This window comes from Terrapene carolina, unplaced genomic scaffold, assembly GCF_002925995.2.
Source record: "Terrapene carolina triunguis isolate 2854851 unplaced genomic scaffold, T_m_triunguis-2.0 Scaffold69, whole genome shotgun sequence".
Taxonomy (NCBI): domain Eukaryota; kingdom Metazoa; phylum Chordata; order Testudines; family Emydidae; genus Terrapene; species Terrapene triunguis.
The window spans coordinates 63090643-63116782 of NW_020664420.1; the positions used below are offsets into that span (position 1 = coordinate 63090643).

The 26140-nt window shown below is 44.5% G+C and overlaps 1 protein-coding gene across 2 annotated transcripts in view; it reads right to left on the bottom strand.

The window, feature by feature from the left end:
• The window catches only part of MCC (MCC regulator of WNT signaling pathway), a 331118-nt gene that overhangs the window by 274992 nt on the left and 29986 nt on the right, over positions 1–26140 (bottom strand). For both annotated transcript variants that reach the window (XM_026649202.2, XM_026649201.2), the window contains exon 2: positions 22789–23036. In XM_026649202.2, the coding sequence (XP_026504987.1) occupies positions 22789–23036 (248 nt within the window). The remainder of the gene's footprint in view (positions 1–22788; positions 23037–26140) is intronic.

Here is a 26140-nt window from a genome sequence, read left to right on the forward strand (position 1 = left end):
GAATAAACCACCCTCCTGAGCAACATAAGTTACATCCACATAAGCGCCAGTGTGGACAGCGCTATGTCGGCGGGAGAGCTTCTCCCACCGACATAGCTAACACCTCACGCAGAGGTGGTTTTATTATGCCAATGGGAGAGCGCTCTCCCGTTGGCACAGAGCATCTACCAGATGCGCAGCAGCAGCACAGCTACATCAGTGAAGCTGCACCGCTGTATGTGTAGACAAGCCCTAAGCCCATCAACATTGTCAGGTCTGTCAGGCAACAATCAATTGTGGCAGACCCTGTTGAGAGCTAAAGCACTTTGAGCACACGCTTCTATCCCTCCTCACTATAGAAAAGAGACCATCCACTGGAGCAACCAATGCAGCAGTCTCAGAGCCATATCATGGTCTGCAACCTCACTATAAGACACAAGTAAGACACTAGTAGAGGTCTGATGTTATTGATGGTAGCTCTGCACCAGCTTTAAATGACCTTGTTCAAGAATAGTAGATATGATGGCAAATGACAAGATTGTTGGTACTGATAGCTTTCGAAGCACCAGGCAGCCACTACATCATGTGCCAGGGAGCCCAGTAGACTCCCCTCACTGAAGGAGCTATTGACTGAATCAGCAGAGGACCTGGGACCTCATCATTGCTTTTTATGAGGTGTCAAGTCACACGTAGTGTTTGAACTTCCCTAAGGACTTTGGAGAACTTCTAATACAACAAACTGTCTAACTTCTAGGTAAGAAATGGACAGAGTACACAGCTCTCTATTTCTGGGAGCCAGAGTGCAACCCAGATCCTAGGAATGCACTCTGTACAGCAGGGAGAGAATTTCTCACTGCATCAGGTGAAGGGGTGAGAATGTGGAAAAACATTCCCATTTGTCAAATGAGTTCACAATATGGATATTTCAGTCAGTCATGGCTTTGCAGTCAATAGTGTATACAAATAAGTATCTTTTTGCATCTCCCTTGTGGCTATAATAGGAATGCAAGAATTCCTTGTACCATAGTCTATCAGGTTCAACTTTAGGTTATTAGTGATTTAATAGTGTTCAGACTGGCAGCTGAGAGGTGAAAGGCTCCACATCCTATCACGAAACTCCTGAGCCATCCAGTCTACCCTTTATTTACCTATTTGTTGCTGCCATGTCCCTTACTATCCAAGGTTTTAGACTGACTCATGAAGACTTCTCCCACCAGTGGATAAACTGACTGTAAAAATGGCTATTTTCAGCATGCCAATTTCCTCTTTGGCAATTCTTTATTCAATAGGTAAGATATGACTATTGAAAATTAACACCATTCTTTAATAATCTTCAGGGGGCAGCAAAATGACAATGGTGGCTGTGACTTAAGCCTGGTCCACACTAACCCCCCACTTCGAACTAAGATACGCAACTTCAGCTACGTTAATAACGTAGCTGAAGTCGAAGTACCTTAGTTCGAACTTACCGCGGGTCCAGACGCGGCAGGCAGGCTCCCCCGTCAACTCCGCGTACTCCTCTCGTGGAGCAGGAGTACCGGCGTCGACGGCGAGCACTTCCGGGATCTATCCGGGATTGATTTATCGCGTCTAGACAAGACGCGATAAATCGATCCCAGAAGATCGATTGCTTACCGCCGGACCTGGAGGTAAGTATAGACGTACCCACAGACTCCTTAGCAAAGGGTCCTCTGTTCTTTGCAAACAACTCTCACCTCAGACCTGACAAACTCACTACACCAAACACATCTTACAAGATACTTATGCATAAAAAGTAACATGAGATATCTACAGAAAGCTCATAACTTGTCGAGATTCATAATCATTGCGGGATGTATCTACAGGTAATTGTGACGGTTTGCCCTCCTTAGAATGGCATCGGATGTGCTTAGATACCGCTGAGCCCGCCTCTTATGCCAGCCTAGGCACCCTTTTTACCTGTCTTGCTGAGCCAGGCTATTAAGCCTCCTCCAGCACACACACACAAGCAGGGCCACACCCAACTGCAGAATGACACAGACACCGAGATCAACTCTGGGAAGACTCAGCTTAAGGGACTTGCCCCAGCACTCAGGTGTCCACCTCCCTTGGAGTGCAGACCCAAAGGTATATTATGAAATCCGCCTCCTCCCTCAATGTAGAGGAAGGTATGCACAGCCTCTTCCCCCCAGTTATGAACTGCACAAACTGGGTTATATTATAAAGAAGAAGTAAGTTTATTAATTACAAAAGGTTAATTTTAAGTGAATATAAGAGGTAACAGACAGAACAGAGCAGATTACTAAGCAAATAAAACAAAATATGCATGCTAAGCTCAAAATACTTAAGAAACAGGTTACAAAATGTAATGTCTTACCCTAAGTGGCACCTTAAAGACTAACAGATTTATTTGGGCATAAGCTTTCGTGGGTAAAAACCTCACGGCTACCCCCTGATACCCTAAGTGTGGTTTTGGGCAGGTTGCAAAGTTTCTGTAGCTTGGAGTTTCAATTATATTTCTTTTCAGACTGGACCCTGTCTCAGCCTGGACTCCCCCCTTGCCTTCCCTTCAGGTGTCTTTAGCAGTCTTTCTTCTTGGGCAGACAGGCCATGGAGAGGAGTCCCGTTTGCCTTCCTCCTCACCCTTAAATAAGGTTTATATAAGGCAGGAATCCTTTGTTTCCAAACTTGAACCCCCTCTCCTTTTAGTGGAAAGTTACTAAATATTATCTTGAACTTCTTGTATCAGGTGACAAGACCACCTGACCTAGTACTGTCACAGCCTCCCAGGAGGGAGAGAGATTAGTATCTTCACAGTCTTATTATTCCTTCCTAATGGCCCATCAAATTTGATGGCCTGTCCTTTGGTGTGTGTCTTCCCAATACACACCCAGTTGTAACTGTTATATAGTTCATATTCCTAACTTTAGATACAGAAATGATACAGGCATACACATTAGATAATCACATTCAGTAAATCATAACCTTTCCAATTATATCCTACATGAGCCATCTTGCGTACAGTACATCTCACTTATGTCATAGCCATATCTTAAGCATATTTCCATAAAGAATATGGAGTATAACATCATAGTAACATTTAAGGAACAATGTATTTATATTGTAAGTATGATTTGTAGAAGAAATTAGTCACCAGGAGATAATGTGGCTTGGAGATGGCCCATTCAGTCAGAAGGGAGTTGTCAGCCCACCCTCTTGGGCCAGTGATGCAATGCAAGGCTCAACTGTTTAGCCTTGCACAATACTAAGACCCCATCTACACTGTCAAGTTTCTGCGCAGTAAAGAGTTTTTCTGCACTGTAACTCCCGAGGTGTACACACTGCCAAGCCACTTAGTGCACAGAAACTGCGTAGTTGTAGCACTAAAAAAACCACCCCGACGAGAGGCGTACAGCTTTCTGCGCCAGGGCTACAGTGCTGCGGTGCCAGTGTAGACACCATGGTGATTACAGCACTGCGATTGGCTTCCGGGAGGTGTCCCACAGTGCCTGTTCTCACCTCTCTGGTCATTGGTTTGAACCCTACTGCCCTGCCCTCAGGTGACCAACCATCATCCCCACCCTGTACATTCCTTTGCAAATTTGAAAGTCCCCTTTCCGGTTTGCTCGGTGACATGTGCAGTGGTCTCAGCGCATCTTTCCAGGTGGCCAGCCTGCTCCACGCACCAGGCGATCCCCTGCTTGGAGCAATGCTGAGCTGCTGGACCTCATGGGCATTTGGGGAGAGGAAGCTGTCCAGTCCCATCTGCACTCCAGCCATAGGAATTATGATACCTACGGACAGATTTCACAATGCATGATAGAAAGGGGCCATGACCGGGACACATTGCAGTGCAGGGTCAAAGTGAAGGAGCTGCGGAATGCCTACCACAAGGCACGGGAGGCAAACTGCCACTCCAGTGCTGTGCCCACAAAGAGCTGGACACGATACTCGGTGATGACCCATCTCCACTGCAAAGGGCCCTGTAAATACTTCGTTGGCTCATGTGCCAGTCGAGAGTTGACCAAGCAGGAGGAGACCATCTTCGATGAAAAGGGGGAGGGGGACCCAGAGGCAGAGGATGACTCGGAGGCCAGAGATGCATGCAGTCAGGAGCTCTTTTCTACCCTGGACGAGCTTAGCCAGTCACAGCAATCAGATCTTGGCAAAGCGCAAACAGGAGAGGAGGCCCTTGGTAAGTGGATCTGATTTGGGGAACTGCTGAAGCGATTTGTTGGGGGCAGGAGGGTTGCAGAAAGTAGGCTCGTCTCCCACCTCATGCCTATTCTGAGCAGCGGAACAGGCTGTTGATAGACTCCCTCACTTCATGGGAATCTCCCTCAGACTCCAGGAAACTCTTGTGGAGATACTGGAAAATCCGCTGCTGCAGGTTCCTCGGCAGAGCTGCTTTGTTTCTTGCCTCACTAACGGTAACTTTCCCGCGCCACTGTGCCATCATGAGGGTGGGGGAACCATTGCTGCACACAGGCGAGCCACATAGGGGCCAGGGAGGAAGCTGCAGGCTTGGAGAAGACCCTGCTTTGATTCCCTGCTCACCCTCGGCAGCAAGATATCTTCCATAATGATCACATCATGTGGAAAGTGTGGGGACAGAAATGATTATCAAGCCGCCCCTACAGTGCTGGCTCTCCCCAAGAGCCACGTGCCCAGTGAACAGCAGGGTCCGGGAAGAGTGATTCACCCTGCCCCTATGACTATTCACCATTTTGGGGGTCTTGAGGCTCATGTGTGCTTGCCTGGGGTCAGCCAGTTAGTGACAGGTGTGAGAGTACTGGCTGTGTTTTAAAGCACTGAATCAGTGTTGTCTGTGTTGCAAACAATACTGCTTCTGAAAAATGTTGCATTTAAACTTCACAGAGATGACCTTGGGAGCCCAGCCTCCCTTATCGGCAGCAGAATGGCTGCACAGAATTAGAAAGCGGCCACGAAGAACTAAGGAGGACTTTCTCCCTGAGGTTATGATGCACTCCGCCACCAAGAAACAGGAATTGAAGGAGTGGCGGGACAGCAAGAAGAGGGACCGAAAGGAGAATGCGGCACACCAGAAAGAAGCCACGGAGCAGCTCTTAAACATTATAAAGTGCCAAGTGAACACGCTCCAGGAGATACTAGCTCTTCAAACCGAGAAGCTCCACGACTGCCCTCCCCTGCAGCCGCTGTCACAAAACTCTTTCCCATGCAACTCCTCTCCTCCCCCCCCCCCCCCCCCCCCCACACACACACCACCAACACACTTTTATCAACCTTTCTGGCTGCACTGTCTACCCACAGCATTCCACTCCTCCCTCCTCACAGTCCAGCAGTGTGGACTCCCACTACCCACTGCACTCAACACCCATCCCTCTGCAGTTTGGCCCTGCTGAAGTACAGCACCTGCTGCATTGTACTCCAAAGGAGAAGGTTGGGTATGATCCCTATGTTGTCTTTTAATAAAAATTGTGTTGGTTTGAAAGCAATCTTTATTCTAATAAGTGAAAGCAAAAAGAGCACTGCAAAGCAACATACAATTATGTTAAGGCCCCTTCTTGCATCATGTGCACCAATCACCTCCTAGCATTACAAGCACTGCAACCCCGAGCATAGCAACAAATATTAGTGGCTTTAAGCTTCAGATTGCTGCCTCAAGGCCTCCCTGATCCTTATGGCCCTGCGCTGGGCCCCTCTAATAGCCCTAGTCTCTGACTGTTGAAACTCAGCCTCCAGGCACCAAGCCTCTGCGGTCCAGCCCCGAGTGAAGCTTTCACCCTTCCCTTCACAAATATTATGGAGCATACAGCACGCGGCTATAAGCATAGGAATATAGTCATCAGCCATGTCCAGCTTCCCATACAGGCATTGCCAGCGGGCTTTTAACCGGCCAAATGCACCCTCAACAGTTATTCTTCACTTGCTCAGCCTGTTGCTGAACCGCTCCTTGCTGCTGTCAAGTTGCCCTGTGTATGGCTTCATAAGCCACGGCATTAAGGGTTGGCGGGGTCTCCCAGGATCACAATGGGCATTTCGACTTCCCCTACGGTGATCTTCTGGTCTGGGGAAAAAGTCCCTGCTTGAAGCTTCCTGAACAGGCCAGTGTTCCAAAAGATGCGTGCATCATGCACCTTTCTGTACCAGCCTGCGTTAATGTCTATGAAACATCCACGGTGATCCACAAGCACCTGGAGAACCATTGAGAAATACCCCTTGTGATTAATGTAGTCGGTGGCTAGGTGGTCTGGTGCCAGAATTGGAATGTGTGTGCCATCTATCGTCCCTCCGCAGTTAGGGAAGCCCATTTGTTCCAAGCCATCCACAATGTCACACACGTTGACCAGAGTCACAGTCTTTTGGAGCAGGATGCGATTAATGGCCCTGCACACTTCCATCAACATGAGTCCTATGGTCAACTTTCCCACTCCGAACTGGCAAGCGACCAATCGGTAGCAGTCTGGAGTAGCCAGCTTCCACAGTGCAATCGCTATGCGCTTCTCCAATGACAGGACAGCTCTCATTCTCGTGTCCATGCGCCGCAGGGCTGGGACGAGGTCATCACACAGTCCCATGAATGTGGCTTTCCTCATACGAAAGTTCTGCGTCCACAGCTCGTCATCCCAGACATGAATCATGATGTGATCCCACCACTCAGTGCTTGTTTCCCGAGCCCAAAAGCGGCGTTCCATTGTGGTCAGCACCTCCGTGAAAGCCACGAGTACACAAATCGTTGAAAGATGGCACCAAATGCGGATGGAAGCACAGGGATTGCTGGGATGCAAAGCAATGCATCATGGGGCATTGGGACTGGACCCAGGATGCCCAGCGACCCCCTCCGCCTTCCCACAAGTCTTAGAGGCAAAAGAAGAAGAGGTGCTCTGTGGGATAGCTGCCCAGAGTACACCGCTCCAAACAGCGCTGCAAGTGTGAACATGCTATTGCACAGGCAGCTGTCAGTGTGAACACACAACAGTGGTTTTCCTTCTGCGCTCTCTGAGCGGCGCTGTAATTTTGTCAGAGTAGACGTGCCCTAAAACTTTCAAGGGAAAACCCTCAGAGACAACTGCAAACAATCAAAACCACTTACAGGTTAAAAAACAAAACAAACTACTACAACAAGGCAGGGGTTTGCCCGGTCTATGAACAGGAACAAAAGACTGTTTCCAGTACAACACAGAGGAAGGAGAGGGCCTCTGGATTCATTCAAACCCCTTGAGGAGTGGGATGTTTTCATGAATGTTTCAATCTTGGTTCTTGTGAAACTAGCCAGCTTTGTAATAAACTGCATTTGGGGGGAAACCTACTTTAATTAGCTAGCAACGGTAGCTATTAATAAGTGGGACCCAGGATTGCGTTTTATGATTTTGTTTTGTATTTTAACCATTTGTTTCCATCACTTTTTCATTTCTACTTAAATCTTTACCCTTTCTTAAATAAACCTAGTTGTGTTTTATTGTCAGTGCTCACAAGTGTTGTGTGGTTTACAGGAGTGGTGGATTTAAGGTAAAATTGGTAAACTGGGGTACTCTGCATGATTGGGGGCAGAGGATCTGGAATTTTTGAGAATAGCTAGTGTCAGGAGCTCGATATCAGAGGGGACTGATTCAAAGGGACTAGGGAATGGGGTACACCCACTGTTAACCTGCAAGATGAAGATGGGGGGCATGACCCAGAAGAAAGTGCTTGAGTGGCTGAAAGGCTGGTGGTGTTATTGGAGGTGACTCTCAGTCCTGGGTACTCCAAGAGCAAGCCCAATTGCATGCATTAAAATAGTAGTACTCATTTGTCATGCTCCGCCACTAACACAAAAAATGCTAGTGACAGAGGCACTATCAGCATGAAGGAAAAGGCTTGCAAAATGAAACAAGAGAGGCCAACTCCCACCCATAATATAGTATATATTTACACAGGATGAGCAAGGAACAAGCCTAAACATTTCAAAACAAAGAAAAAAGGAAAGGAGAAGAATGATTCTAACATCCAAAATCCTCTATTCTCATTTCTGCTTATGCAAAGATTGCTATGATCAAAAGCACTTAAAAAATCTTAAAAGCTGACTAGACTTGTGATGATTTAAAGGAGGTGTAAAGCACATACAGTAGAGCTCATTGCAGGTCAGGTGTGTTCCAAAGGCAGGCAAGGAACAAGTGGGGTCAAGTTTGCAAGTTGCCAATTTGGCTCAGGCAGTAAAAACCCAATGGTCATGTTTGGGGCTTTTGAGCACTCTTTATTTCTATTGTCTTTTCAAAATGGAATGTAACCTCTCTCACATCCTGCTGTCTGGGATATTGTTCCCAGAAGAGCTATAAAAATCCAGTGAGGAGGGGGAAAGAAAGAACAAATGTATTTGTTGTTCTTGACAGGTTTTCTGACTAAATTGTGTTAGTAATGGAAATAAAACCTACTTACAATGAGGAGCAGATAATCAAAATGGTCTCTGTGCAAATCAGGAAACAGCTCTATTGCAGGAGTCAAAGGCCAAAGCCTTCATGGAACTTCATTGTCAATGGTTATTATGCTGCACATAATCTAAAGTGCTAAACTACAGCAGCAATGCTACCTCAGTGAATCCAAATTTATTCAAAGACATATTTACAGCAGACTACATAATGTTCTCCACATAACATGGAAGCAATAAAGGATGGTGAATGATTTGCATCAGGATCCTATAGTTTCTTTGGGATATGCAAACATATAGCAGCTGGAACATGTGTCTATAAGATGTTTTATTACAGAGAAACCTATTCTCAGCAGTGACAATAGAAAAAGCTTTTCATTTATTGAGTGTGTTATGTTGCTTTTATTCATTAGTTTCAATTACCAAGAAAGTACCAGCCTCCCATAGCCTGTTCTGTTCAAGCACACTTATGCACCAGTTAACCAAGTGTGTTCTTTCACTATTCCAGGCACCTCTCTCCTTGGGGTTGTAACTCTGCGTCCTTTAATAAGCATCTCAGGTGAGCCAGATAAATAAAAACAAGTGAATTTGCATATGCAAATTAGAACTCTTCCATTTCCTCCTCCAGTCTCCTCCTCCCGATTCCGTCCCTTCCTGTCACAGCAGTGAATGCAGATGGCAATGGAGCTGGTTTTACATCTCTGACTGGGCAGAAGTGCTTCCAAATAATCATATCAAGTTTGGAGCAGTCAGAGGCATCTTGCTCTCTCAGTTGTCATTTGTTGGAAGCGCAAACCAAAATGGCTTGCAAACTCTGGAGTAAATTGCACAACTTCATCTACCAATCCTAGGACTGCCAACTCCACAGATCTTCAGACCTTCCTACAGGTCAAAGGAGAAAAATCTGCCATTCTACCAGAAACAACTCTCTGATTGACACTCATTCCCTGCTTCCCCCGCCTCTTAGGAAAAGGCAACCTATTATACCTATTCCATGTATGGAAGGACTTCTTCACCCTTCCTTAACATACAGGACAGGCGGAACTCCTTTCCACTACCACCCCTTTCTTAACCTGGGAGTGCGCAATCCTGCTGTTCCCCAGCTGGCTCTGCAGCACCTCCTCACCCAAGGACAGTGCTGCCCCTTTCACAGCAGAGGCATGGGGGTAAAGAAAGAAACTCCCTTTTAGTCTCCCCACACCTGGCTTGCTTGCTACAAGGTGCACAGAGTTTAAACCCCAGGGACCAAGGCATGCCCCGGTGCCCAGGGGGGGGAAGGGGAGGAGACAGGGGACAACCCCCAACTGGAATTCTAACTAACTAACTATAACTACTAACTAATGTAACTATTTACAGAAAATGGGCCGATGACCACTAGGGAGAAGGCTTGCCAAAGCAAGAGAAAACGAGCGTTCCAGCAAACTGTCACAGATGGTAAGAAGGAACTGAAGCGGCGGCGGGTCAGCAGAGTCCTATATACGGCGCCATCGAGGCGTGACTCCAGGGGGCACCTGACCCGACCTGATGGGTACCGCTAGGGGAAAAAGCTTCCAGCTACTGTGCACACAGCGCGCACACCTAATTGGAATCGACATGAGCAAGCACTCGAAGAACAACTCTCAGCTTTACAGACCCTACCTCAGGATCTCCCACAGGGGCCTAATTTGCTCCCTGTGGTTCCTTCTGCCTGCAGCCGCTGCCTCCTTTCTGCAGCCTCTGCCACAGCCTCTTCTTCCCAACTGTATTCATTCAAGTGTTTTTGAGGCCCAGGTGTTCATCCTGATAACATCTGATCCCATTAGTCCCACCCCCTCAGACAGTTAATTATGGCACAGGTGAGGTTGGCCCCATTTCTCCTGAAAGGAGCCAGTCACCCCACGACAATGTAGAACATCACCAACACGTTATTGGAACTCCTGCTTGTTTGTTTGTTTTAAATATAGTTTGAGTTTTCCCAACAGCAAGAAATGCATGTACAAAACTTCTTAAATCTTTGAGGAGAGGCAGAGGTAGTTAGATCAGCATCAATATAACCTGATCCGACACTCCGTAGTTCTCTACTAAAAAGATAAACCAATCTCATAGGAAACAGACTCTTATTTATCCCTTCACGGGCTTGTGGATTCCTGCTCTGTGACCAGGTATTCAGTAACCTTCTCTGGGCCCCACTCCTAAGGTCCATAAGTGCCTTGAGAACTGAATCTGAGTTAGGCACTTGTTTTGCATGTTTATGTTTTACTTAGCTTTATTTATAAAGCATAAAAAAATCAGATGAATGAGAAGGCACTAGAGAGAGATACAAATGTTGTGGTCCAAAAACATTTCCCACTAATGCTGGTAGCATGTGCACTCAAGTGAAAAATTCTAACACCACCAAAGTTTATTTCTAAACTACCAAAATGTGCTTAAAATGCAGTAACTCACTATACTACCAGGCTACAAATCGCTGGTTTATTCCATATTTCCTGGTTGTTACCCAAAAGAATATATTTAGAAAAGCTGTATCAAATACTTCAGTACCCATCACTTTATTACATTGTAAAGTGGGTCAGTACTGCATATACCTCATTAATAGTTAAAAGACTGATCTGACAGAATGTAGACTCTTCTGCTGAAAAGAGAATGTTTAACTGCAACATTCTTTCAGAGCAAGATTATACAGTTCACTAAAAATAATAGCCGCACAACGCCTGATTAATTTTAGCATACCTAATGCAAGACTGGTCCACCTGATTCAATAGTTATATTAAATTAGGCTGGGTGTTAATTTAATGTAAGAGGAGCCAACATTTTCACTGATTTATTACCAAACTCGCTGGGGAAAGGGGAAGGGAAGGGCACCGTGACCTTTTGCAGAGATCTCCATCCAGGGAGTTTAACTTGAACATAATGCAATTCAAAATCTGGGATAGTGGTGGGTACGCCATCCTCAGGCGTCCCTTCAAAACCTTTGTTTGGATCCCGACGGTGGCTTGGTTGGGCCCCGCCCTTGGCCTGAAGGCAGGTTAGAAGGTCTATGCCTATTGTTACTGCCCCTACGGCAGTAAATATCCTGCCTTGGGCGAGGTTGATATTGGCTCTGCTGCTGCTGGGGTTGAGGCTTGAATGGCTTTCTCTGGGTAGCAGGCGAGTGCATCCCCAGAGATTTCATCGTTGCCCTCGAGTCTTTGAGGCTATAGAGCCTCATGTCTGTCTGGTCTGAAAACAGCCCTGCGCCCTCAAAGGGAAGGTCCTGAGGGGTCTGTTGAACTTCCGGGGGAAGACCGGAAGCTTGGAGCCATGCGGTCCTCCTCATGACCACCCCAGATGAGATGTACATGCCGCCGAGTCAAGGGTGACCTGTAGGGATGTCCTGGCCACTGCCTTCCTCTCCTCGACCAGAGCTGAGAACTCCGCTCTTGACTCCGCGGGGAGCAACTCTTTGTATTTGGACATAGAGTCCCAAGAGTTAAAGTTATACCTGCGGAGGATACCCTGTTGGTTGGCTATCCTCAGCTGTAGGCCCCTCACGGCATATACTTTCCTGCCAAAGAGGTCCATATGTTTGGCCTCCTTAGCCTTGGGGGCCGGTGCCTGTTGCCCATAGTGCTCCTTTTCATTCACTGCCAAGACCACTAGGGAGTAAGGGTGTGGGTGGGAGAATAAAAATTCATATCCCTTGGAGGGAACAAAGTACTTCCTTTCCACTCCCCTGGCGGTGGGCGGAATGGAGGCTGGAGTCTGCCACGGGGTCTTATTATTTTGAATAGTTTTTATTATAGGTAACGCCACTTTGGAAGGACCTTCTGGGGCAAGAATGTCCACCATTGGGTCCTCCGATTCGGTTACTTCCTCTGCCTGTAGGCCCATGCGGCGGAGCAGATCCTGGTGTGCCCTGTGGTCAATGGGCGGAGGACCTGAAGCTGACACTCCTGCCACTGCCTCATGAGACGAGGATGATGAGGTAGCAAGTGGAGGTGCAGGGTCCTCATGGCCCTCTGGCTGCCTGAGATGTTGCTAGGCTCCGCTAGACACCTCCATTGGTCCGACCCAGTCGGATGTGTCCTCGGCTATGGGTGGTTCTGGAGCTGGTTCCACCGACTCCTCTGTAGTATGAAGGGGTGGCCTGGAGAGGGTCGCTTCCGTAACCTGAGGGGCAGGTCTACCCAATGGTGTCCAGGAAGGCTGACGTCCCAAGGCCATCACCCTAGAAGCCCTCGAAGTGGTACCCTGGGCCTGATGGTAAACCCAGGGGGTCCAGAAAGGCCATTATGTAGGGGGCGGCCATTGCCGCTGCCAGGCCGCTTACACATCTCTTCGGTGCTTACCGGACCTACGTCTACTGTGCCTTGAATAAAATGAGTCGGCCTCTGAGTCCGAGGATCCTGAGGGCAATGACCCCTGCACCGGCGGTCAGTGCTGTGAAGAGGAGGTCGGGGATCGGTGCTACAACGATCACGTCGAGGATTGGTGCCGGCTGTCCCGCAACCGAGACCAGTGCCACGTGTCCGGTGCTGGGGAACGGCTGCTGTGCTCCGATGCCGCGTGTCGGTGCCAGCCCTGTGAGGGTGTTCTGGATTGGTTCCAACCCCTCATTGCCTGAGATATAGACAGTCGTGCTCCCGGTGCCGTGCGATCTTGTACCGAGGCCGGTGCCAGGGAGTGTTGCAGGAATGGGGACCTGGAACAGTGCCAGGAATGATGCCGGCCCAGCGACGAGGGGCGCCACATCATCGCGGGCTTGCCTCTAGATGGTATCAGTCTAGGCGGTGCCAGAGGCTTCTCTCCAACAGCTGGGGTTGAGGCGCAGTAATTTCAATGAGTTCCTTAGCAGCCTCAAAAGTGTCCGGGGTGGAGAGGGGCTCCAACACCTCCACCAGGCACTGCCCTGCCAACGGTGCTGTCTGGGGCGCCGGAGTCAACAGCACGGGCTCTTGCTGCTTGGGAGCCGAGTCTTTCCTCTGGAGCAGCAAAGCATCCCCGATGGTCTCGCAGCTCTCTGAGGAGAGCACCCTCTGTCCACCTTCTTATGACGCTTGTAGGGCATCGGAGACATGGAGCTCCTTGTTGTGGTGCCAGGGATCTGAGAGGGTCTCTCGCGCCAGAGTCCTTCCTCATCACCGATTCGCAGACCAACAATGGGGCACTCCGCACTGAGCTCGGGCCCGGGCCTTGGCGGTCAGGTGCCGCTGGACGGAGTGCGGTTTCCATCAGTAATTGTTTTAAACGGAAGTCACGCTCCTTTTTATTTCTAGACTTTGAAAGCCTTACAAATCTTGCAGTACTCAGACTGATGCGTCTCCCCTAGACACCTCAGGCACGAGTAGTGGGGATCACTATTAGGCATAGGCTTTCGGCATGCACAACAAGACTTAAACCCTTTGGCTTGAGGCATGCTCTGAAGCCCAAGGCGGGGTGAGGGGTAGGAACGATCCCACTCACCAATTTCTATACTAACTATAAACAACAATACACTAACTACTAAAAGAAGAAACTGGGTAGAACTAGGTACTAGGCTAAGGGAACACTTGCAAGCAAGCAAAACTCAACTGTCCAAGATCAGCGCAATAAGAAAGGCCATCATAAGTGAAGAAGTCTGTCCTAAGGGGTAAAATGAAGGTCACATCTGAACCTGCAGGATAAAGATCAAGTCTCAATGACGGATCATCAGATGAATAACTGATATTCAAGACTGCTCTTGAACACTGACTGAAGGAAATCCAAAACATCCAAGAGCAAACAAGATAGGCAATAATGCCCCTCGTGCCACAAGAGGACACAGAACAATTCCAGATCAGATTGGGGGGGGGGGAGGGAAAGAGAGGGGAGGATGGGAAGACTTTCCACTGCTCTCCAGACAGCCTGACAGATCAGTAGAGATATCCCTTTAAGAAACATCTTCTTTCAACTTGCACGTAGCCAGCCTCAGTTGAAGCTGATTGCAGTGTATAGGGCCTTGAGAAAGCAGGTGCAGGACATAAGGAAGTATCCACAGGGGTGCTCACTGCTAGGCTTGTCAGATCTGAAAGCCCACAGAAACAGAATACTATAGACCAGCAAAATCACAACACAACTACTTTGACTGGCCTGCCCTTCCTCAGCAGCTTAGGAAGCAGCATGTCCCTCAAAGACAGAGGGACAGAGGCTCCATTCTCCCAGACAGTGCAAGTGCACCAGTCCACACGGGTTTGTCACAGCCCTTTAGATACAGTGCCTTTGGGGTGAAAAGGTAAGCTTCCATCCAAGTTCCTAGAAGCAATCACCTCCATAAGTACTGGCACACAAGTACCTTCTTAGCAGTTTGCATAAACCACCATTATTGGAAAGTAACAGCAGACAAGGACAGGAGAATTCAGGTCCAGGGGCTTCGAAGGACCAAGGAGACTAAATAATGTGGGAGGCTCACAGCTTAAAGTGCCTGACATCAACCTGCATTCCTCCACAGGCCAAGAAACTGGGCTGACAGATTACACCAGACGTACCAACCCAAGAGACTCATGTTGGTGATGATATAGAGGCAGGGGTTTGGGGGAAAGGGGGGCAAAAGAGTGTATAGAGAAACTCACCAGTTCTGAGAGGCATGAATTGTCAGAGGAATAACAAGGGTTACTCGAGTGGAGGGGAATATATGGGCAACAAGGCATTCAGCAAGGAGCAAATATTAGGAAATGAAGCCTTCCACAGAGAGATAGTCAGGGCTATATCCAAAAGGGTTAGTTGCTGGGAAGGATGGTGCTTATCCCCGTGTACAAGGAATCTATTCTGAGACATATATGAAAGTAATCTATGCCTGGATACCAGCAGTCAGGAAACTGAGGGTGCCCAACTGAGCTTGTCAAGATGGGATTATAGAGGGATCCCTTCTGGTGAAAGTTGGCAACCTATACCACTAGGATTTGGTAAATAACCTGGGACTGAGAAAAGGGCAAGGTGCTAAGCTGAAGTGGCTGTCCCATTGGGTGAAATGCAGAACGCACACAGAATTGGGAGCATATGAACATGTAAGTGTGTACCTTACAATCTGCTGAGCAGTGACAGTCAACTAGGAGCAGGGACGGAAGGAACCTGGAAATTTCTATCCATAACCTTGGCAGCAAATAGTCTGGTTTAACAGCCATACAGAAGGGCTGGAATATTTCAGTTCTTGCACATGGAAAAGTATCAGGAATAGAATCCCATGATGTGTTCTTCTAGAGGGACAAAAGGCTCCCTTGCACAGCAGGTCACGAAACCATACTGTGATGGATTGCCAATATCTCATAATATCCTGACCAAACATTACAGAATCGAGATAAATTTTACTGAATTAAGTTAAACCTTATTGAATTAGGATTAATATCTCTGGAATTCATTGTATTATAAAGGCAAATGTTTATGTACTGTTGTGAGATTGTATGGAACTTCTTTAGCAGAAAGACAAGATTGATGCAATCTCCGGAAGGTATGAGGGTTCAAGGGTCTTTTTGGAGCAATACATGTGAATGGATTTCCTTAGAAAATACCTTGAGGTGAGGGGAATGCAAATGCTCCTCCTCCAAAGCCCACCTTTTGAAGATATGCCCTGGGGGGAGAGACCTCTGTTTCTGGAAACTCCAGTTCCAAGATCCCTGAACTGAAATGGGAACAGAACATGTTGGGGGTGTGCTTGTTCTGACCTGAAACTCTGATGAACTTGTAACCACAAGGATGCCCCAAGGCTGAGGTATTAAAAGACTGCACTTGCCAAAGTCCATGTGAGAGTTGGGATGAACTCTGGTAAGCTTATTAGCAGGTGTCTTAGGGCAACCTGTCCAGGCTGGAAATGGTAACAAAGGCAAGGGATTCTCCAGTCTGGAAAAACCGTAGTCAAACCCTGAGTGTCTCCACCCAAGACAGCGAAGAGCTGGGGAGCTAGAAGCCAAGAGCTGGGCACCCTTGCTGAACCACTGAGGGGGGTTTCAGGTGCAGCTGCCCTGAACAGTGACACATGCCACTTTAAATGACACAGCTTCCCCATTAGCTAGATGGGAACAAGATTTCCCTACTTCACAATTGTGTTGTGAAGCCCAATTCTTTCATGTTACAGTTCTTCTGAGAACTTTCAAGTCACTATGAAATGGAAATTTTTTATTATATGGACTCCCCCAGAGCTAGCGGAGGATGCACCACATATAAATCAGTCAGCTGTCCAACGTTCTATATCTGCCTTGAAAAATACTAAGGAACAGGGCTTGGGAGCAACAAAATGTCTGATAAATCGACCCCATTACTGAGACACCAATTTCAGGTGCTTTCCTGAAGTTCTGAATAGGAAGCTGGTTCAGACACAATTTCCCTTTCAAAGGAATTATCCCTATCCATTCTATGCAGCAGTCAACCTGCAGGATCAGCGCTTTAGGGTAATTTTCACCTGACAAGCTGGAAAACAGGGCCCAAGGGGTGCATAAGATGCCTTCTGTAAGCTAGACAAAACTGAGCAAAAGGTAGGGCAGAATGGAGGAGGTAACCACTGTGAAAACAGGCAGCAGTTTACTAGGACTATGGTGACCCTCTGAGGGGACCCCACCTCTTATTCAGGATGGCTTTTCTTTATGGTGTCGGTGAAGAGTTATAATTCTCACATTTCATTTGGAAAGCATATGGATATGCAAATATGTTGAATTATGACAGGGATCACCATATGGCACTGTTTCACATACAGTTTCTTACAAGTTCTTTTTCATTGTATGCAAGCAAATTATAGTCAATTTTTTAGGAAGATTTGCTTTCTGGGAACTGGGCATTAGTGCTGGAGCTGAAAACCCCTGCATGACATTTGTGACCATCTCTGTTCCAGGACAGGTGTGTGTGTGTAAATAAGTTGTACTAAGAATATATCCAGACTCTGTATCACTGATTTTTTCTCCGAAAGAAAGCTGATCTGCAATGACCTGACATCTGCTACTGTACAACAGAGAGGTGACAGTATCAAAAGAATATTTAAAAGTCAAACTGATCCATTACTAGTTAATATACATTTATCTACCCCAATGTAAATGTAAATTAAGCCAGACAATTACAATAGCTGTACAAGTCAAATAAATCATGGGTGAAAATTTGTGGGTGAATCTGAGAAAGAATCTGTACTACTTGGGGGTACATCTGAGCTATCACTCTGTAGCTTTTAATTAAATATAGGATAAATAAATTTAATTATCACTGCATCAACTTCTAAGCGCAATTTATTTACAGGGAGATCAAATGCGGGAATAACGCAGAGCAAAAGCAATGATTTTTCAGCCCCAAATGACCTGCCTCTCATTTACCAATAAGCTTAATTTGTGTCTGAAATGCTGGTATTCCTTAAATTTTTTCATGATTGGTATGTAATGTAAGAACATAAGAACGGCCGTACTGGGTCAGACCAAAGGTCCATCTAGCCCAGTATCCAGTCTACCGACAGTCGCCAATGCCAGGTGCCCCAGAGGGAGTGGATCTAACAGGCAATGATCAAGTGATCTCTCTCCTGCCATCCATCTCCATCCTCTGACAAACAGAGGCTAGGGACACCATTCCTTACCCATCCTGGCTAATAGCCATTAATGGACTGAATCACCATGAATTTATCCAGTTCTCTTTTAAACCCTGTTATAGTCCTAGCCTTCACAACCTCCTCAGGTAAGGAGTTCCACAAGTTGACTGTGCGCTGCGTGAAGAAGAACTTCCTTTTATTTGTTTTAAACCTGCTGCCTATTAATTTCATTTGGTGACCCCTAGTTCTTGTATTATGGGAATAAGTAAATAACTTTTCCTTACCCACTTTCTCCACATCACTCATGATTCTATATATCTCTATCATATCCCCCCTTAGCTTCCTCTTTTCCAAGCTGAAGAGTCCTAGCCTCTTTAATCTCTCCTCATATGGGACCCGTTTCAAACCCCTAATCATTTTAGTTGCCCTTCTCTGAACCTTTTCTAGTGCCAGTATATCTTTTTTGAGATGAGGAGACCACATCTGAACGCAGTATTCGATTTATATAATGGCAATAATATATTCTCAGTCTTATTCTCTATCCCCTTTTTAATGATTCCTAACATCCTGTTTGATTTTTGGCTGCCTCTGCACACTGCGTGGACATCTTCAGAGAACTATCCACAATGACTCCAAGATCTTTTTCCTGACTTCTTGTAGCTAAATTAGCCCCCATCATATTGTATGTACAGTTGGGGTTATTTTTTCCAATGTGCATTGGTTTACATTTATCCACATTAAAATTCATTTGCCATTTTGTTGCCCAATCACTTAGTTTTGTGAGATCTTTTTGAAGTTCGTCACAGTCTGCTTTGGTCTTAACTATCTTGAGCAGTTTAGTATCGTCTGCAAACTTTGCCACCTCACTGTTTATTCATAAATGATCTGGAGAAAGGGGTAAGTTGAATAGGATTGGTCCGAGGATTGACTCTTGGGGAACACCACTAGTTACCCCTCTCCATTCTGAAAATTTACCATTAATTCCTACCCTTTGTTCCCTGTCTTTTAACCAGTTCTCAATCCATGAAAGGACCTTCCCTTTTATCCCATGACAGCTTAATTTACGTAAGAGCTTTTGGTGAGGGACCTTGTCAAAGGCTTTCTGGAAATTTAAGTACACTATATCCACTGGATCCCCCTTGTCCACATGTTTGTTGACCCCTTCAAAGAACTCTAATAGATTAGTAAGACACGATTTCCCTTTACAGAAACCATGTAGACTATTGCTCAACAGTTTATGTTTTTCTATGTGTCTGACAATTTTATTCTTAACTATTGTTTCGACTAATTTGCCCGGTACCGATGTTAGACTTACCGGTCTGTAATTGCCGGGATCACTTCTAGAGCCCTTTTTAAATATTGGTGTTACATTAGCTATCTTTCAGTCATTGGGTACAGAAGCCGATTTAAAGGACAGGTTACAAACCTTAGTTAATAGTTCCGCAACTTCACATTCGAGTTCTTTCAGAACTCTTGGGTGAATGCCATCTGGTCCCGGTGAATTGTTAATGTTAAGTTTATCAATTAATTCCAAAACCTCCTCTAGTGACACTTCAATCTGTGACAGCTCCTCAGATTTGTCACCTACAAAAGCCGGCTCAGGTTTGGGAATCTCCCTAACATCCTCAGCCGTGAAAACTGAAGCAAAGAATCCATTTAGTTTCTTTGCAATGACTTTATCGTCTTTAAATAAATCATCATTATAAATAAATATATGTAAATAAATCATCATTGTATCAGAAGCTCAGGGCTTTTCTTTTTTTAGAGGGAGAGAAGGGGAATTGGTTACAAATTAATTAATTATGAACTGCTAAACCAGAACAGCTCAGAATTGCTTATGGTCTGTTTTTTTCTTATCTGAGCATCTGGTCTGTGGAATCATATCAGTAGCCATAGCGCTCCCAGCTGGACAGCAAAACCACTCATCTGTCCAACTGAATTAAGATTTTACTGATAAAACATAGTTTCATATATCTGTTCTCTCAAAAGTTACAATGCGCCTAGAAGCTGTATTTTTGGAGTAGGATTCCTTTACCAAGGAAGATCCAGTAAATATACTAGTTGTCTGTAAAATGCCAGGCACACCTATAGATATAAATATATCATAATTGCATTTACTGTAACTTTTTACATAAAATATGTATAACCTTTCAAAACTTTAAGAAATACAGTACTACCTATGAGACACACCCCCTTTATGCGGCAACTTTTCTGTTTTAAGAAATCACAAAAAAGTAACCTCAAACATACAGACTATTATTCTGCTTGATTATTACAATGTCCCTTTTGTTAAGGGATCCATTTCTGTCAGTCTCTTGAGTGGTCACTTAAGACAGGTTTTAAGGTACCTGTCATAGCTTTATTGCCTCCGTAACTGAGTGGTGCCAACAGGTCTCTAGGAGACACTTGAAATTCTCTCAATAACTTCCTACTGAAGATCCATTCTGATGAGTTAGATTGGACACAGATATTGCAGCTCCCCACAGTAGACTTTCAAAGTTAATTTTACCTTTTATTACTTTTACTGTGTAAAAAAAAACAACATAACATTTGAGCAACAGAACTTACTTTAATATTCACTTGTGTATACAGTTTGACCCTACTGACTTTGAAGTCAGTGTTAAAACTCCCATTGATTTTAATGGCGTAGAATTGGACCCAAAAAACATTTTGAGAACCCTGGAAGTACGGCATTAATGAAATGAAAAATGTTATTCTAGTGACTTTAAAGGTGTTCTGCTTTGTCATGTATTCAAATGGAAGGTTCAGTCCACTGTCCTACTCTGTATCATTTAAATGAAATGGTAGAAACAGGTTTCATAGATTCTATGGCCAGAAGGGACCATGGTTATCATCTAGTCTGACCTCCTGTATTACACAGGCCAGAGAACTTTCCCAAAATAATTTCCAGAGCAGATCTTTTAGAAAAATATTCAATCTTGATTTAAAAATGATCAGTGATGGAGAATCCACCATGACCCTTGGTAAATTGTTCCAATGGTTAATTACTCTGACCAATATTGTGGTCTAGTGGACTGAGCACAGAATGCGGGGGATGGGAGAGTCCGATTTCTGAGTTGTAATCATGATTAACATTGCCCCTTCCTTGGCCTGAAGAAAGTCACTTAACCTCCTTAACTTCAGCTGCCTCCCCATCTGTAAAATGGGGTTAACAATACTTACTAGTAGGGATGTTATGAAGATTCTCTGGTCAATGACTACAATGAGTGAAAAGCGAGATTATCTACAGAAGTCAAGTTGCAACAATCAGTTAGGAATAATAATTAATTATTATGAAATTTTACTTTTCACTTGCTTTTACATTGCTTTGTAATGGGATGCAATGATTGGAGTATTGGACATACAAGTTTGTAGCTTTACTTTAAATAGGTACATATATATTTTTGCACCTCTTTGTGAAGAAGATAGCTGCAAGGCCTTCTTTTTCACAAGGCCTGAACTATGTGCTCTCTGTACAAGCTCCAAACAAAATCCTTAATGTAAAAGTCCCTTCAAAGAAGGCAGATTCCTTTGTTGCAGGTCACCAGGACCCCTGCTGCTTAGTGGCAGCTAAATGAATTTGGAGTTCCTGTAATTTATGCACTCCATATGGACGTTGGATAGAAACTTTCAAGGGATAACCGTGGCTGACACATCACATGGAAATAAATCTTGAGGAAAGGCCTATAAACAGTCTTTGAAGACACCGGTTATTAAAAACAGTGCACACTCCTCAAAAAAATCAGCATCCATCAAGTTTATTTGTATTAATTAGCACATTTTTATGTCTCCTGTCTTAAGCAATGTTTACAAAGCTATAGGGAGCAGGTTCAAATAACATCACTAGCTCTCCAAGTCCTGATTAAATAAAAAAAAGGATATGTGCCCCTGAAGAGCTGAAAGGCAGTGAAACTTGTAGCTCATTAGTCAGGACTGCTAGCATGCTCCAGGTCACATTATGTTTGTGCCCTGTGAAGTGTTTTTAATAGCAGCATGATCACTGAACTTCTCTAGAGCACGGGAAGAATCAAAGCAGGATAACTGTATAGAAATCATGAAGTTTCCAACAGGTGTAAAATATAACCAAAATTAAAGCAAAGTGACAGACATAAAGCTAGGCTTTATCTGCATGGAATGGAAAATATCACCATGGGCAGGGAATTTAAATGTTCAGACTGCTTCTACCATCTCACTGACATACTTAAAATTTGTGAAAATATATCAACAATGATAAGAAAAATATTAATTCAATTGTCCACTTAGGAAAATGCATTAAATAAACTTCATGTACAGAATTGCTCATCTGGTCAGGTGTTATGGGTTGTTTTTTTTTGGTTTGGTTTATTTTGGGGTGGGGGGGAAGGGAAGGAAAGGATTTTGTATTCTCTTCAAATCATAACATACTGGACTAGATGAAGTGTTTTTCTGACCGAGGCTGGCAACTCTCATGTTCCTACAGCAATATACTAAATTCTAAGGAAAACAGAATTGAACACCAGCTGAGAAACAGGGTAAGACTTGCTTGATAAGGAAGATGGACTAGATGGTAGTATGTTCTTCTTGTCTAACATTTCTACCTATATATTTGTTCAGGCTTTCCTGTCAATGTAGTCCCAGAGTTTCCTAGCACTTTAACCATCAGCTGAGCAATCTGTCTCGGGTCTTTTCAGTGAAGTGAACCTGTTGCTGCAGTAGGGTCACAATCTATGTGCCCATAATTTTTACAAAAAGGTTGTTCTGTACTTTTTCTCTTATAAATATGAGTTGACCAGATACCATGGTGATGGGCAGTTTATTCATTATTAATGATAAAAATCTATTATCTGATTATCTTGTGCCAAAGCATATTTGCAAAACCCTTTGAGTGAAAACCTGGCCCCCATAAAGTTAACATAAATATTCCCATTGACTTAACAGAGCCAGGATTTCAGCCTTCATTATTTATCCCTGGAGGAGCATTTGAAATTGTACCTACCCAAACTGTTATCACTGCTCGTTGGCCAGGAGGCTATTCTGTCCCTTAACAACTTCTTTTTACAAGAGTCATCTGATTTCACTGAAAGTTCCACTTCCTCTTTCCTGATTTCTCGCACAAGCTGCATGCGGCACCGAGTAAAATCCCGAAAGGAAATCTTCCCATTTTCATCTGCTCCTAGTTGGTGCATGATCTCAGCAACAGACTCCTCCATATTCAACTGACGGCACACCATCAGCAAGTCATTCCTGCGGGGGGGGAAGAAGAGAAAAAAGCAATTTAGTTCATAAAACAATGCTAACCCTGTCTAATCTGGAAATCCATTTATTCACAGACATTTAAATCTAATACAGCAGCTGTGAATTTTGTGAATCCAATAAAGGAACTGTGAGGTCGGCAGATTTCAATCATGGGAATAATGCCTGAACAAAGTAAAGTTCTGAACGCCCGTTGCTTCTCAGCAAAGCTGCACGCAACAACCCCGATGAGGTTGTATGTCCAGATTGTAACCATATTTACCAGAAAGATTTAGACTTCTATTCAGTTATGCTGAAGCAAAACGCACCACAGAAAGAGCAGAAAAGGAGGAAAATACTAAAAACAATATTAATGTATAAATCCCCCAATTTTACAGTTACTAACATTTCTATTACCAGAGATATACAGAGCCAGTGAGAACTGAACCTTGCACCATTACACCAATGCTCCCCCAACTGTGGTTCGCAACCCTAAACGGGGTCCTGGGTCCAACGAGGCAGATTTGCCCCATGAGACACTGCCATCTGCCCCAAACATATCCAGGCCTGCTCCACAAACACCAAGCCAGGAGGCTGCCATTTTAATCTACAAAATGGTGGAATCCACACAGCGTGATCTAACATATACAGTGTGTGTAAAAAAGCAGCTTCTTGGCATGGAGTTGGTGGAACAGGTGCAGGCATGTTGGCTGTGGGGAGGTGGCTGTGCAAACACCATTTTGCTATTTGCATATCTGGCTGTGCAAGCATCCAAGTGAAAGACTAATCCAGTTCCTGGTGAGCAGCAGCCTTATCAACAGAGCCTCCTCTCTGCTTGAGTTGGTAGGAGCCTGTGCTAACTTTTCTGAGATGGGAATCTGCATTGGCTTGTAAGCACCTTAAGGCAAGGCCCATGTTTTCTTTTATGCTAACCAGAGTACCCTGTTAGCACTCGATAAAGAATCATTCTAAGTTACTGTCTCTGTGCTGCAAGTTCCTCGCAGACACAGGTAATGACTGAGCATCTCAGTCAGATAGAGGAACAGTTTGCAACCTTTTTCCCCAGTGTGGACATGACAAAGTATCCTTGGGTGCAAGCCTTTCAGTACAAGCCTGATGCCATGGCTCTGCCAGCAGCTGAAAGTGAACAGCTCAGCAAAATTTCCTGCGATCAATTCTTGCAAGGAATATATGCCCAAACGTTCTCTCCCAGAGTTCTGGTTCACTGTCAAGAATGAATACCCTGAACTCTGAACACTCGACTTGAAACTGTCTGGAGTCACAGGAAACAGTAAGTTTCAAAATGGCATCATGGAAGCAAAAAGTTTGGGAACCCCTGCATTATAGTATCCTGTTAGGTAGTTCTAAGGGGTAGGTATCAGGAATAGATAATATTTAAACAACTCTCTCAGAAGATGGACGAGTGCTCCAGTTTCCATTTCACTCAGGAGAGGTAAAGCAGTAAGTTAAAAACCCAAGGAGGGAGGGAAAAAAAGAAAGGAGAAATATTATTTTGAATAGTCGGTTTCAAGCCTGTTCCCAGACTTTCTGATTACCTTTTAAAATCTCAGTTGTTCCAATTGTTCAATGAAAGTGACAAAAGGGAAGGAAAACTCTGAATTCAGATCCACACATTCCTCCAAATCTCAAAAAGCAACAAGAAAGTTGCAACAAAATCAATTCTAAGTGTAGGTATAACTGTACATATCTTTTTGTATGAAATGTAATTAAGATTGATGCATGTAAATCAAACTGAACACAATGCCAAAAATAACCATTCAAGGACACTGGGACTGATGCCACCCTTTGTTTTGTCTGAGGGAAGGAAGAGCCATTGGAGTGTCCCTTGGACTATGATTGGGCGAGGAGGAAGAAACCTTCCACAGATGCTTTCATGTCTCCCATCCAGAAGATCCTCCTTTTGTGTTTTCTCCAAAAGGAGATAGAACACAATTTGTAAAAGAATAAATGGTAGCAGTTGAAAGGACAGGAAGGATAAGGCACAATGGAAAAAAATGGCTTAATACTAACCAGATAAAAACAACATTGTATGGATTAAAAATTGGTTCCTAAAAAGGAACAGGCCATAGCCATGAACAATGAGACTCCTGAGAAACAGTAGGAAGGAATGTACCTCAGGAACCCACGGTTCAAATATCTGATATTCCCATTAATAATCTAGGCTCCGGTTCAGTGAAATATTTAAAATACATGCTTTGTTGACTCAGGGACCTAGAGCAGTGCTGAAAAAATTCACTCACTCAGTTACCACTCGTGAGTGAGAAACTCTCCCTAACCAGCAAAGGGCCTATGCCATAAATTTCTAGTTTTTGTGAAAAAAATTAAGTTTCTTGCTCATATAGAACAAATACGAGACTCTGAATTTATACTACTTAGCAAACCAATAATATTCTGAATATTGTGCAGGAAGTTTGTGTGCGTGGAATAAGTACCTGAAATTCTTATATAATAAATTTACAGCGTGTGTTACACTACAGCCATTTGGTATTACAGTCAACGTCCATCTGTTCTATAGAAAAACAGTTATAGATTGCCTGGAGCTTTATAAATCTGTAATTCCAGAACAGCTGCCCCACCAGGCCTCCTGGCACAAGCTTTTATGGTGGAACTAGAATATAAAAACAATAATAAAACACATTCTTGATGACAGTGTATTTTAGCCAAAAAATTCCCCACTTAGCTTAAGAATGAGTTTATTATGGAAGATGTAAATCGCATGGTGTATGCTGACTATAAATGACTGATAATTCATGATACAATTTTAGGCATATTTTTATTTTTTCTATTAAAGAGAACAAAAACTGACATCAATAATATTTGATATAAAGATAGTACTTTAATATTACATAGTGTGATATGGTAGCCCTTCCTCGAGCACCCTTCTGCGGCAGACCATGGCACAACATGTATGCCTGCCTTGGTTTCACCTTCTTTAGTCAGTAGAAAGGAATAAAGTCTCCCAGTGTCCACTTCAAAGTGCTATCCTTGGACATAATTTATTCATGTAAACATGACAATCCATAGAACCCTCATGATAAAACAGCTCTCCACAAAACCCCAAAGTACCACAGGTTCATGGCAGTTTCCCATGCTGC